This window comes from Lissotriton helveticus, chromosome 10 (genome assembly GCF_964261635.1).
Source record: "Lissotriton helveticus chromosome 10, aLisHel1.1, whole genome shotgun sequence".
Taxonomy (NCBI): Eukaryota; Metazoa; Chordata; class Amphibia; order Caudata; family Salamandridae; genus Lissotriton; species Lissotriton helveticus.
Window position 1 is genome coordinate 1157800225 of NC_136071.1, and position 14298 is coordinate 1157814522.

A 14298-nucleotide genomic window follows, 5' to 3' on the forward strand; every position below is an offset into this window, starting at 1 on the left:
ATATCATAATTGGGGGATCTCAAATTATGCTTCAACCCTGGCCCAAGCGGTAAGCCTTGTGCAACATAAATATTGTGCGACATATGCGAGTCATACTCCCTCAGGGATGCATGCCGACACCGACATGCTGAGCACCCGGCACACCGACATGCTGAGCACCAATCTGTAGAGCCCATTGCGTTGCCTGACCACTTTTAGTACAATTCCTTTTTTTGCTTAATAGAGATTGGGATGGGAAATTCTAACTCCACTGTTGCCAGCAGGCGATCCTGGAGGAAAATGAGCCCTGATCCTTTTTATTATCAATTTTGATTTACCAACAATGAGAGAGGATTGGTCTGTGGACAAAGCAGTTGGGGAGTTGGGAAATTCTATGTCTACAGCTTTAGACATCTGCGTTCGGCAAGGAATAATAGCTTCCCAAACAGACACCCAACCGGCAAGTGGTATACAGGAGACTTGAGGAAACCAAAATGGGATTGTAAAGCTCTTGAACACAAGTGGCGGCACACTAATAGTTCGGAGGACAGAACGGTTTATAAAAATGATCTGAATGCCTGTTATAAACAACTAAGGAAAACCAGGAGACAATATTTTGTGAAAAGACTGAATGAAAATAGTAATTCATCTAGAGAGCTGTTCAGAATTGCCAAAGAATTAGCTCAACCTACGGTGCTGAGTCAAGCCATCAAAGCTTCAGCATCTTTTTGTGAGGACTTATCCACTTTCTTTAACCATGAAATCATGTCCATAGATTCATCATTTGGGGTTCAACCACCCTCGGAAAGTGAACTCGAGATCACTACAGTACACCCGGAAGCAACTTCCAACCGGGGGTAGTTTGTGGATTTAACAGTTGAGATGGTGGAAAGGACGATGGGAATTGTGAGGTCTGGATCGGCACTGGACCCTTGCCCCCATTTTATTCCCCGTAATTGCACATCAGGTAACACTTCTCCTAAATAAATCTTTGAAGGAGGCAGAGTTTGCAACAAGTTGGAAGCAGGCCTTAGGTGTTCCATTAGCTAAAATATGAGTGGATGTTTCCAAACTCTCCAACTATCGCCCCATCTCATTAACACTTAATTTGGCTAGGGTACCAGGGCGATTAGTTAACACTCACTTAACTAAATACTTGGAGAGTAATAACATCCTGGATGTAAAGAGGACTCGGGGCAACGAACAGCCCAAAAACGACCTTACTTACAGTGACTGACAGCATCAGGTCATAAGTAGACCAAGGGAAATCAGCAGTACTAATACTATCAGACCTATCAGCATCCTTCAATACTGTGTCTCACCATCACCTTTTATTGGGGGTGGGGAGAGGGGTTATAGGAAGGACAAGGAGGTCGCCTGGCCCAAGATGGCCGACGCCTGAGACATCGCCTGCTAGAACCACGAGAGATACGAAGCTCCTCTTGCCCCTGTTCACCAGAGCCCACCGGAGCACGCAAGGAACGAGGAGCAGCACCTCCCCTCCCTAATGGTGTCTGATGTGAGCCGGGAAAGCACTTTAAGCACACCTCGGTTGGGCAAGGAGGTCGCCTGGCCCAAGATGGCCGACGCCTGAGACAGTGCCTGCTTAAAGCAAAAATTATTCGAAGCTCCTCTTGCCCCTGACCACCGGAGCACGGAGGGAATAAGGAGCGCCCCCCCCCCCCAAATGGTGTGCCGATTGGAGCCGGGAAAGCATCCTAAGCACACTCCGGTCGGGCAAGGAGGTAGCCTGGCCCAAGATGGCTGACACCTGAGACATTGCCTGCTTTTAGCACAAAGGATTCGTAGCTCCTCTTACCCCCTGATAACCGGAGCTCGCAAGTAGAGAAAGGTTTGGCTCCCCTTCCCTGGCTCTGCACAAAGGGAAGCTGATTACAAAATACTGACAAGCATCGATATCAACAAGGATCCAGAAAGACCTGGAGATCTTGCCTGGACTCAAAATGGCCGAAGCATAGGACTTCTCCGGCGAAGGTTCTGCCACTCACTGGAAGTTTTCGAGCTCCCGCCCTCCAGGCCACCCACAGGGATGAAGGTCTCCCCACCCCATTCCTGACCAATTGGAAGCCCAAAAAGGAAGCCAAAAGTCCCAGAAAGTCTTAAAGCCTATGCCTGGCCCCAAGATGGCCGACGCCGAGGACATCTCCACCTAATAGTCTGCAGCATCCACTAAGCTCTCCGTGTCACCGCCCACTGATTCACCTACTTTGATGAAGGCTCCCACCTCCACCTCAGACCTGCCTAAAGAAAGCCCAAAAAGGAGCCTGACCACGCTTTGGACTAGCACGGAGTGCATGCCTGACCTTAAGACGACTGACACTATCCCTCACCAGCAAAAGAGAGTAAGGCACTTAACTCTCTTAAGGTCCCCTGCGCACTGGAAGGCGATACCTAGGACGCCAAAGCTGTCTTGCAGCCGGAAGGACGGGGCTCAGAACATCGGCTCCTTGGAAGATAACGCTTGCGAGCCCTGGGTTCCCCTTATCGACCCCCGCACCCGAGGTGAGCAGACCTCCAGAGGGGATATCGAGAGGTGCTACCTGTTTTGCGGCAAAGGGTTTGCCCGAAGGGGGTGCCTTTTGGTTGCCTGACTCTGCAATTGCGGCGCCCGTGACCCAGCAGTGCTGCTAATTCTCACTGCTCACCGTGTGGACTCCTGGGGCATGGTGGCGTGTGGAGAGCCCTGGGCGTGGCAGCACGACTTTAACCACGCGCCCTGTTTGCTGCTGAGGAGCCCGTCATGGCGGCGGCTCGCAGACATGGAATCGAGCCTCCATTCACCAGACTTTGGGTCTTCCCAAAGTCTGCACGGCCACAGTACACTCCACAGCACCCGCCTCCCCCCGCGATGACAAATTGGCAAGAGTAAAACACTGAGGTGACCAGAGCGGCCCCATCATGGCCGAAAATGATGACTTCTCCCCCCCCCCCGCTGAACTTGGACTTACTCTTCCCGTCCAGGACTGCGCATTCCCTTATGCAGACATCTGCAATTCTTTCTTTCCTCCCCGCTCTACTCCTCTCCACTTACCTGCTACTGACCTCTGCCCTCACCTTGTCCTGGCCCTAGTCCCCACCCTGCTTACCCGTGAATTTTCCCTTGGCATGTGAGATCTAGCTATTTTGCCTGATGCCCGATGGAGCTACCTGGTTTAGCTATAGGGGAGAAAGGTCGGGGATTTCATCCTTGGACGTCACCTACCCAGTCGGTCTTCAGCCAGACTTCCTTTCATCTCTCCTGTCATCTCTTCCCGCAGCCTCCCTCTATGTCTCTCCTTCTCCTTCTCCATGCTCGTTTTATGTTTCCCTTGAGACCTAGCTATTTGGCCAAAGCCCAGTGGAGCTACCTGATAGCTATAGAGGAGATGGGTTTTGGGACTACCCCTAGACCTTCACCTACCCAGCCGGACTTTGGGCAGACCTTCCTCCGTCTCTCTGCTGTATCTCCTCTCCACTTACCTGCTACTGACCTCTGCCCTCACCTTGTCCTGGCCCTAGTCCCCACCCTGCTAACCCATGATTTTTCCCTTGGCATGTGAGATCTATCTATTTTGCCTGATGCCCGATGGAGCTACCTGGTTTAGCTATAGGGGAGAAAGGTCGGGGATTCCATCCTTGGACGTCACCTACCCAGTCGGTCTTCAGCCAGACTTACTTTCATCTCTCCTGTCATCTCTTCCCCCATCCTCATGTTTCCCTTGAGACCTAGCTATTTGGCCAAAGCCCAGTGGAGCTACCTGATAGCTATAGAGGAGATGGGTTTTGGGACTCCCCCTCGACCTTCACCTACCCAGCCGGACTTTGGGCAGACCTTCCTTCGTCTTTCTACTGTATCTCCCCTTACCCCCTTCCCCTCTATACTCCACTTATCTCGTTCTCTATGATCTTGTAATTGTTTTTCTAGCAACTGTTGTATATTGAAACTGATGTAATCTTGTAATTCTGTAGAACCTCATGTAAAGCGCTCTGATACCTCAGGGTCTAGCCAGCGCTATATAAAACTCTTTAAATAAATAAATAAAAATAAAATATAGCCAAACTTGACCCAAAGGTATTGGAACGCTTTACATGAGCACTAGTTTTGTTACAGATGGACAATTCATTTTTTGCTAGGCACGAGAAGATGAAGTGATTTGCCCAGAATCACAGCATGTTGAGCGTCCCGTCAAGACTGAAACCTGGATCCCCTGCATTGAGGTCAACCGCTCTAACCATTAGGCCACATCATCCAGAAAGCCTCATGAAATTGGTCTACATTTAGCCACTTTTTATTGGTTCTATTCTTTCCTAAGTAATATATCGCAATCGGTACAGCTTCAGCCCTCCAGACCTAGCCCCAAAGATATGCACAGTGGAGTTCCGCAGGGCTCTTTCATGAGTCCCACAATATTCAATATTCAATGATTATCTAGCACTACTGGCTAACGTTGTTAAAAAAAAAAATAGGATTTGAGATCATTAGGTACACTGTTGATACTCAATTGCTTATCTCTAATGACAATAAGTGCGATGAGATAAAGGAAAATCTAGTTATGTGCCTTTCTATGGTAGGAGAGTAGCTGCACATCCGCTGTCTAAAACTAAATGCAGTTAAATCGGAGATTCTGTTGTTTGGAGGAGCTGAAAAATTATTTGTGGTGGCCAAATATGTTCGGCTCTGCACCTAAACCTAAGGAATGGTTAAAAACCTTGGCGTTCTTACTGATAATGCCCTGTCCCTGCAAGAACAAGTAACCAGGGCTCAATTGATTTGTTTTGGACTGTTATGTACCATTTGGAAACTATTCTGATGGATTCCAGTAGCTTGGAGAAGGAACATAATCCAAACTTTAATCCTAAATAGGATCGATTATGGAAATGCAGTGTATGCAGAGATGGCCGAGTATCTGTTCACTTGGCTCAAGATTATTCAAACCGTAGCTGCTAAATGTATTTATAATAAAGGTCTGAAAACAAGAAGTTTTTAAGTTCATGTGCCAATACGAACAGAGCACATTATGGATATGGCCCTACATTATTGTTGAACAAAGTAAATTTTCACAAACCTGTACGGAACCTCAGGTCCACCAATAAGGTTTTAATATCTTGCAAAAGAATACAAAAAATCCTGTATGGATGAACTTTCTCTAACTTTTTAGCCTCCACTCACTGAAACGAGCTTCCTCATGATTTATGCATTGTCAGATTTTCTGACATTCGAAAAATACTGAGGACATGGCTATACCGTCTTTTGGTCTATAACCTCTATGGATGAGTTGCGCCCTTTACAAATACCCAATACTTACACATACATGCATTCATACGTAGTCCGGACCTCTCAGTTCTAGTGCAGTGCTTAGTGCCTTCTTCAGTTCCTATGATGCTTTCTTACACTCCTCAATCCATATCACTTTTCTGCCTGCTTCTTGTAGGTCAAAGCAGTCAGTGGGGCAACTGTAAATGCATAGTTTGCTACACATTCCTGTAATTCCTCGTGAGCTCTAAACAGGCCCTCACTTAAGTCTGGATAGTAAGCACTTCCTACTCCATCGCAGGCTGAATCTTGGCATCCAATGGGCAAATCTTCCCATTCTCCACCTCATGCCCAAGGTACACTTCAGAGGACAGTCCCACCTGACATGTGGTTGCCTTGATGGTCACTTTCACCTCCTGTATCCTAGCCAACACCCGCTCGAGGTGCCTCAGGTGGTCCTTCCAGAAGTTGCTGAACACTGCAATATCATCCAGGTATTTCACGCAGTACTCTTCCAGCCCCGCGAGAATATGGGTCATCAGGCATTGAATAGTGGGAAGAGTTTTTTTCAACCCAAAGGGCATCCCTTTAAAGCGATACAGCCCTTCTGGAATAGAAAATGTAGTCTTCCTGACATTTAGTGCCAACGCAATCTGCCAATATCTGCTGGTCAGATCCAAGGTATTCAAGTACTTTGCACCACCAACCAATCCATAAACTCATCCACCCTTGGGATTGGATGGGCATCGGTTTTGGCTACCTCACTGGGGGCTCATTAGGCCGCACCGAACCACAAGGCAGTAGACGCTTGCTTTGATTCTAGAACCACAGGACTATATCAAGGACTATGAGATCTCTCAATTTCCCTCCCAGGTCCAACATTTTGGCACTTTCTGCCTTAAGGCATCCCTGGTCAGATATTCTGTTCATTCTGCCCTTTAGTGCATATTGTCTCCCGTATTTATGTCATGCACACAGACTGGTGTCAACCATTGGGTCAGCAAAAAGTGGTTGGCAAACCATCCCAACACCTCTCTACGCTCTGTCTGCTGCTCCGGCATTAACCCAGGGGCTAACTGAACCCCGTCCACAGTGCCATCCTTCATGTCCATATTCAGCAAGTCAGGAAGAGGTTGCACCGTCTTCCTCAGCCATAGCCTTGATAGTCACTCTGTAGTTTCTATGGAGGCAAGGCCTCAGCCCATTCCCACTGAACACCCTCTTGGGTTCCTTTGTGACATTGGTGTCCATCAAGTACTTTACTTCGGAAACTTTCTGAACTACCTTGTATGGCCAACGCCATTTGTCATCCAAAGCCCGTGGACAAATAGGCTTTAGCACCAACACCTCCTGACCTTCCCGATACCCAGAAAGCATCGTTTTCAGGCCCTACTATTCCTTCATCAGTGCTTGGCTAGCCTGAAGGTAGTCCTTTCCCTGACTCCTAAATTGCACCATCAGCTTGCTTAGACCAATCACATAGTCCACCACATCCTTTTGCGGACACTCTGAGGTTCCCTCCCACCCCTATGGGAGTCCATACAGAAGTTCAAAGGGACTGAACAATACTCCCTTCTGCGGAATCTCTTGGTAGGCAAACAAGAGGCATGACACAAGAAGATTCCACGTCCTCCTGAGGTTCTCTGGCAGAGTTCTCATCATGATCTTCAGTGTTTTGTTAAACAGTTTCACCAAACCATTGGTTTGTGGGTGGTATGCAGTAGATAAGTGGTATGTCACACCTGCTTGCTCCCACAACTGTCTTGTAAGAAGAGATGAAGTTGGTTCCTCTGTTAAAAATTACAGTCTTTGGGCATTCGACCCCAGAAAAGATCCACAGGGGAGCTCTTGCTACTACCTTTGTAGTCATGCTCATCAGAGGTACTGCTTCAGGGTACGTAGTGGTGTGATTTAACACAACATACATATATTTGTGGCCTGACTGTGAGAGGGAATCGAATGGACCAACTATGTCTATTCCCACCTGCTCAAATGAAACACCTGTGACTGATAGAGACTCTAACGGTGCCTTAGTGCTTCCTCTTGTCTTACCGCTCATCTAGGAAGCAGCACAGGTTCTGTAGAGCCTCTGTCTCTTCACATCTCTGGCCAGTAGAACAGAGGGTCCAACCTATCCTGGGGTTTTCTAATACAGAAGTGTACTGCTAAGGGCACTACATGGCCCAGTGACCGCAGGAAGTTCCTGTGTACTAATGAAACCACTAGCCTCTTCTTGGCTCGGGATTTACCAGTTCACTATGAAGGAGATCATCCTCCCAGCCAAAATAGTGTTTCCTGACCTCTCCTTAGCTGACCTGTTCCTGTGATTCCTTCCGAAGTCCCACTAGCACAGGGCACTCCGTTTGTGCCTTGCAAAAACCTTCCAGGGTTGGCCCTTGCTATGGAAATATTGGCCTTAATAGGAGATGCCTTTGCAGCAGCAACACATTAGATTGATCACTGACTCCATGGCTTTGGTAGACCATCTGTCCTGCTGTGGTCCCAGTAATTGTGTTTTCCAGCGTGTTCTGCACTCACAAATTTGTCAAGGTCAGGAGCCTGGTGTTCAAAATGTTCCTAAGTGCCTGCCTACCTAAGGCAGCTTTCCAGTATGGCTGGCAGATCGTGTCCAAGTGTGACTTAGAGTCCCATGATGCCCGCGATCAGCATAGTCACGGAAAGGTCTTGCTCCTTTGAAATAATCCTTCCTTGCTTTTTTCAAGACCCTCTTTAAAACTGGCAGGGAAAGGACTCGCTGAGTTACGCTTTGCACAATTAGACTTCATGTTGTTACAGCACTTTGGAAGTAATGAGTAAGCATGGGCCGAAAATTCGTTCCGCTCGTGGAATTTGCGAAATGTTGGCAATTTTGCGATCCGCGAATCACGCAAAATTGCCAAACAATTTGCAAATCGCGAGTTGGTGAATTTTTTTTGCTTGTTCGCGCTTTAAAAATACAATCTGGTGCGCGCGGCGTTGACTTACCGTGATTCTGTGTTCGCAGAGTTGTTTTCCTCCCGGGTTGCGTGCGCCGCAACATTTTGGATCTGGCTGTATGATCTCGCGAGACATTTTTCGACCGCGAGTATGTCGTGGAGTCCCGCCATCTTGCACTGCGAGACTTTAAGATCGCGAATACGTCATAAAGGCCTGCGATCACATATCGCAAGAGTAAACAATCGCGAATACGTAGATGCGACAGGCAGCTGACATCCGGCGGGAGATTTGAACAGCTCGCTTTCCCTAACTCGCAAAACTTGCAATTCTGCGCAAGAAATGTATCGCACACAGCATAAACCGTCTGAAAATGATGATTTGGATTTTGGCTGCACTTTTTTGTGCAAGGAGTCCATTTTTGGGGGGGTGTGAGGAAGGAAGTGCCCCAAAGTCTCCAACTTCCTGTTCCTGTCCAGGAGTGCGTTGTCTATGTCCTGGTCACTTTTCATTTGGATCTGGAGCTGGAAGGATTACTCTTTGTGGCTACTGCTGGATATTTGTATTTGAGGACTTTTTGTTTGAATCACTTTTGGATTTGAGATTTTAAAAGTAAGTTGGTGTTGTTTGTTTGGGGCATTGCAGTTGCTGCAACTACAATTTATAAACTTTTTCACAACTTAAAAAAATATATATTGTGGGTAGCCACAGTATCCAGTAGGCCCAGGGTTAGTCATGGGTGTTTGATACAACTGTTTCTGTGAGTTTTGTTGAACTTAAATATAATTTACGGAATGGATGGCATGGAATTGAATAGCTCACTGTTATATGTGGAAGTTTTTTTAATTTTGGGGTGTGTGTTAAAGCCACACTAGCCAGTAGGCCCAGGGGTAGTCAGTGGTGCATAACCCAAGTCTTTCTGTGGGGTCTCTTGGATGTGAACATAAACATCATTTAGGGCATGGATGACATTGGATTGAGGTGATTTTTGTGTGTATTTCTATTTTTGTGGGGTGTTGTTGGGGCGTGGTCCAGGGCCTGGCCATGTGGGTGAGGGCCATTTTGAGTCCTGGTCCAGGGCCTGGCCATGTGGGTGGGGGTCTAGGGGCCATTTTGAATCCAGGCAGTGTGCTTTGTGCCATAAGCCTGCACCCAGTCTGCCTTGCTTTTATCCATTATGCCCAGGGGTACTCAGTGGTGCATGGACCAAGTCTTTTTGTGGGGTCTCTTGAATTTAAAGCAACATAATTTAGGGCATGGATGGCATTGGATTGAGGTGATTTTTGTGTGTATTTAGATTTTGTGGTGTTCCTTTTGGCCTAGCCTTCTTGTAGTTGTTGTTGTCCTAGCCATGTTTGGGGTGGGGTGGGGGGGAGGGCATATTGAGGCCAGGCAGTTTTTGCCATAGGCGGGCAAGCTTGCAGGCCAAGGGTTATGAATGGGTACATGAAACAACTCTCTCTGTGAGGTCTCTCTTCTATTAATTTAAACATCCATTTTTGATTAGAATTGCAATTTTTATTTTGGGTCTTTGTTTTTGGATGTGTTGTGTTAATAATAATAAATGCCTAGTTGTAATAGTATTAATTGAAGCACGACATTTGCAACATTTATTTAACTGATGTTCCTCTGGCTTCTTTGCTTTTAGGTGCACAAAGACTGAGAACCAGGAATCATCCTCATCATCATCACTTGTTGTAGTGCCAGGAAGAAGTCCTGCTGTGGTGTGTGCACAACGTCACGTGTGGCCACAGAACTCTGCAACTCGTGCAACTGCGTCCTGCTGTCTCACATCTGAAGAAGATGGGCCCAAAGAAAGGTGGCCGTAGCTCCTCTACCAAGAAAGGTGCCAGTGCAACTGCCAGTAAGAAGGAGCAGAAGAAGCAAGTGGCGCCACTTACCAAGGAGACTGGTGTGCCGACCGCCACTTTTTTTGGGGGAAAAAAAACTACGCCTGCAGCGGCGGTGTCCGCCGGGGACCAAGCTGGGAGCAACACCTCCGCTTCATTGGTCTCAGTGCCACCACGCCAAGTTAGGCCCAAGCCCATGAGTGCCGCAGAGGCAGCCACTTTAATTGCTCTTTCACCATCGACCAGTGATGTTGGCGTTGACTCATCGCAAAGTGGCATTCAATCAACGCAAGGTGTAACTCATCTGATGAGTGTTCAACCACAGTTGCAACGACAACCACAGGTGCAACAAGGAGAGGCGCAAGTAGAGCCACAACTGCCCACAATACTTGTTCCTCCAGAAGTAGCGGCACATCTGGAAATCGAGATTCATGCGGAGGTATCAGCCGAACAAGCCACTTCTGATGACCCATTGTCGTTCAGATCCCCAGCAAGGAAAAGGAGGGCTAGTGCAACTTCTTCAAGCCCCCTTCCTTCTGATGATCTAGATCTTGATTGGCACCCACAAATTCAGTCTGAGAGGGAGGCATGCCATGAGCCGACAAAGCTAGGGAAAAGGAAGGTTCCCGCAACGCATTCAGTTATGGGTGATGAAGAAGAAGTAGAAGTGGTGTATTCTGCTGCTGATGAAGAGTTTGACGAGCCAGTCATCACAGTAGTCACTCCAGCCCCAGTGGGCATGCAGCAGACGGACATTTTTACCCTATCCCGAAATGCTGCGCGGGATGTGGGCGGCGTGGCACTGGTACCACCACCAACAACACAGGTAACCACTACACCAACACGACCTACGGCTTCCATATTTTCTCAGGGCCAGCAGGGACCTCCATCCAGCTCGACCTCCATTACCTCAACTAGTGGTGCTGTAAGTGCACAACAGAGTCAAATTCTGCCATTGCCATCCTCCACTTCATCTGGCATTGAATGTGGCACCACCAACACCAACAGAAATCTCAAATCCCCAGTTTGGGACTTCTTTAGTATTAGCAAAAAGGCGGAAAACCAAGTTATTTGTTCGATTTGTAAACAAGTAGTTAGTCGGGGTAAGCTTGGTACCAGCTATGGTACCGGAGGCCAGAGAGGGCATCTCCAAAAACACCACAGCATCCAGTGGGAGGCGCACCTAAGTAACATCCGGAAAGCCAAAAGTACAAATCCAAATGTAGCCATTGATATTGCATCTGATGACGAGGAGCTGATCGTGCAGGGGGGAGGTGAAGAAGCGAGACACATTTTTTCTGGTACACACAGTAGCCCTGGCAGCAGCACTGCAGTGGTAGCGCCCACACCTTCTACTCCAGCAACATCTAGGTGGCTCAGTAAGCGTGTGGTAGAGACACCAATGCAAAAAAGTACATCAATGAGCCTAACTGGGTTGAAGAAGTCTGGATCATCATTACATATGAAAACGGTCCAGACCACCATTACAAGCATATTTTGGTCGGAGGCGCCATTGGAACGCAACCACCCAACGGCACGTCTATATAATGCAATGCTGGCTAAAATGTTAGCGCTGGACCTTCTCCCTTTTTCTTTCGTGGAAGGGGTGGGTTTTCTAGAATTTGTGACAACAGTCTGCCCTAAATGGAAGGTTGCTAGCTGGTCCTATTTTGCCAGAGTTGCAGTTCCAGCACTACATCAAGATGTGCTGGATGTGATTGGGGCAGCTTTGCAGAAGAGTGCTGTTCACACTATCCATCTGACAACAAACATGTGGACCAGTTGCCAAGCCGTTGATTACATGTGCATCACTGCACACTGGGTCTCTTTTGTGGGGGTTAGAGAGAAGATAGCTGCAGGTGTTGACATTGTCAAAATTTTTCAAGCTACTCGGAAACATGCAACAGTAGCCTTGTTTCCCATGGAGAAATCTCATACTGCAGTAAACATTTTGGAGGAGTTTAACAGTAAGGTCGTTGAATGGCTGCAGCTAAGAAGGCGCATGATTGGTTATGTCTCCACGGATAATGGCAGCAATATAGTTAAGGCCATGGCTGATGGTGGCTATTTCAGAGTGCCGTGTTTGGCGCACATCATTAACATTATTGTTCAAGATTTCTTGAAAAAAGAAAACACAGTCCGCAAGTTACTGACCACCTGCCGAAGAATCTGCACACATTTCAGCCACTCTTTTAAGGCCCGGAAGCAGCTGAGGATCATTCAACGTGACCGTGGATTGCCAGTCAGAGGACTCATCCAGGAGGTGGCAACACGTTGGACCTCAACCTTCTACATGCTTGAGCGTCTGTTTGAGCAGTACTTGGTAATCAATGAGTATGTCTTTCACACACGGGGTGCTTCTATGAAAGACATGAGGCTAGAGGTGGAAGAATGGGACCTAGTTAAAAGTCTGACAGACATGCTTCGTCCTTTTGAGATCTTCATGCGTGCAGTTAGCAAGGAGGACTGTCATTTGGGCAAAGCTATCCCATTGTTGGTCATGCTAGAGCACAACTTGAAGGCGGTGTCTTCAGCGTTCCGAGTTGATGCTGAAAAACAAGACTCATATCAGTTGGCGGAGAGCTTATTAAGCCGCCTAGTTGACAATACAAGGCTTAAAGCAATACATTCAGAACAACATTACATTTGTGCCACTATTCTGGATCCACGGTACAAAAAAGCACTGGCCGGCAATGCATTAATTCCTTTTTCTGAAGCCGATGTTTCCAAGTACAAACATTGGCTAGCCCTGTCAGCCACTCAGTTTGAAAAAGATCGGCAGGAAATTGAAGGAACCACCACAAGAACTACTGATGCAGCAGGCCATCCGGCGTCAAGGTCCACTTCTGTTGCCGAAGGCAGTCGCTTTCCCTCAGACCCGTTAGGGGATTGGCTAATTCGTCTAGGGTTTGCTCGTTCCCGTGTTGATGCAAAGGCAACAGATGGTACGCAAAGTGGAGCACCCTTGGAGGACATTGAGTGGATGGTGCAGGCCTATCTGGATGACCCAACAGAGGTCTGCTTTGCTGAGAACCCATTGGTGTATTGGTATGGGAAAATGTCTCAATGGCCACTGATCACCAAGCTGGCTATAAATTATTTGGCTTGCCCACTCACAAATGTGTCTACTGAACGTGTTTTCAGTGCTGCTGGTGCCATTGTAACTTCAAAAAGGACCTGCCTCTCGGCCAAAAATGTGGGGAGGTTAACAATGATCAGGATGAATCAGCACTTCATACTACCAGATTACAAAATACGTGAATCCACACAGGAAGAAGAGGACACCGACTTAAGTGACGGAAGTTCTTCTCTGTAGCTGACCTACTCCCGGTTCAATTCAGTTTGAGGACAAGCTCTATGTTGGGTAATAAATCCATTAAGTTGGGCAATAACTACTCCAACCCTCCTCAGAGCGACTCAAAGCAAATCGACCCCAGCTGCCTCACAAAACACAGGAAATGTTCTTGCACCTTTGTCCGTTTATTGTCATGCCAAGGCAGAATGCAGACGCAGTGTCATGTCTTGGAACAAGCTTCTTCTGCCCCTCATGGATAGTCACAGAAGAATATACAGGGCAGAAAGTGCAGCCATCAGTAAACACATAAGATGTGGCCAAGGCCAAATACGGTTGTACATATACAAATAGAAGTGTCATGCAGGCCCAGGACAGAGAGCAATATAAGGGCACAAGGGACCAGAAAGCATGTTTAAGCCAACCTGCAAGATTCAAAGGCTTTCACATCTGTTAACTTATGACGTGTCAAAGAGGGCAATACAGGGTATGGGGTCAAGCTTTAATAGATCTGTAAGGGGAGGGGTGTTCAGGAGCACGGAGCAAGCAGCTTGGTCAGAGCGGTTAGCTCAGTAGGTCTAAGATAGTGTGGAGGAGAATATGGGATTGATTCACTTATTTGGCTGATGCAAACATATAGGTATATATTTTTCCCCACAATATCCCTCCTTTTTGATAGCAATATCAAATACCATTGTAAGAAAAATATGAATAAATACATATGGTAGAAATATCGAAAAAGTACTCATCTTTGACTAGCATTACACAGTGTTTAAATAACATGCATATATTGGCGTAGACCCATCCAAGAGGTATTCATTTTTCAACATAGATATAATTATATACTAATACTGAATGCTTTTATATTATATCTCTATAGTCATTAATTGAAATGTTTCATTGTGTGCTTTCTCTACATCCTGTTGTATTTGGAGATATTTGTAGGCTAGCTCCTGTTCTGTAGGAGGTAGAATTTTAACTGCGGAAAT

The 14298-nt window shown here is 47.1% G+C and overlaps 1 protein-coding gene across 3 annotated transcripts in view; it reads left to right on the forward strand.

The window, feature by feature from the left end:
- LOC144784889 (NF-kappa-B inhibitor-interacting Ras-like protein 1) overlaps positions 1-14298 on the forward strand; it is a 150219-nt gene that overhangs the window by 40522 nt on the left and 95399 nt on the right. The window contains exon 2 of one of the 3 annotated variants that reach the window (XM_078663982.1): positions 9816-14050. The exons of the other annotated variants lie outside the window; for them this stretch is intronic. Within the exon in view, the coding sequence (XP_078520108.1) occupies positions 9971-13333 (3363 nt within the window). The 5' untranslated portion in view covers positions 9816-9970 and the 3' untranslated portion in view covers positions 13334-14050. Of the gene's footprint in view, positions 1-9815; positions 14051-14298 lie in introns of those variants that run through there. 3 annotated transcript variants of the gene reach the window in all.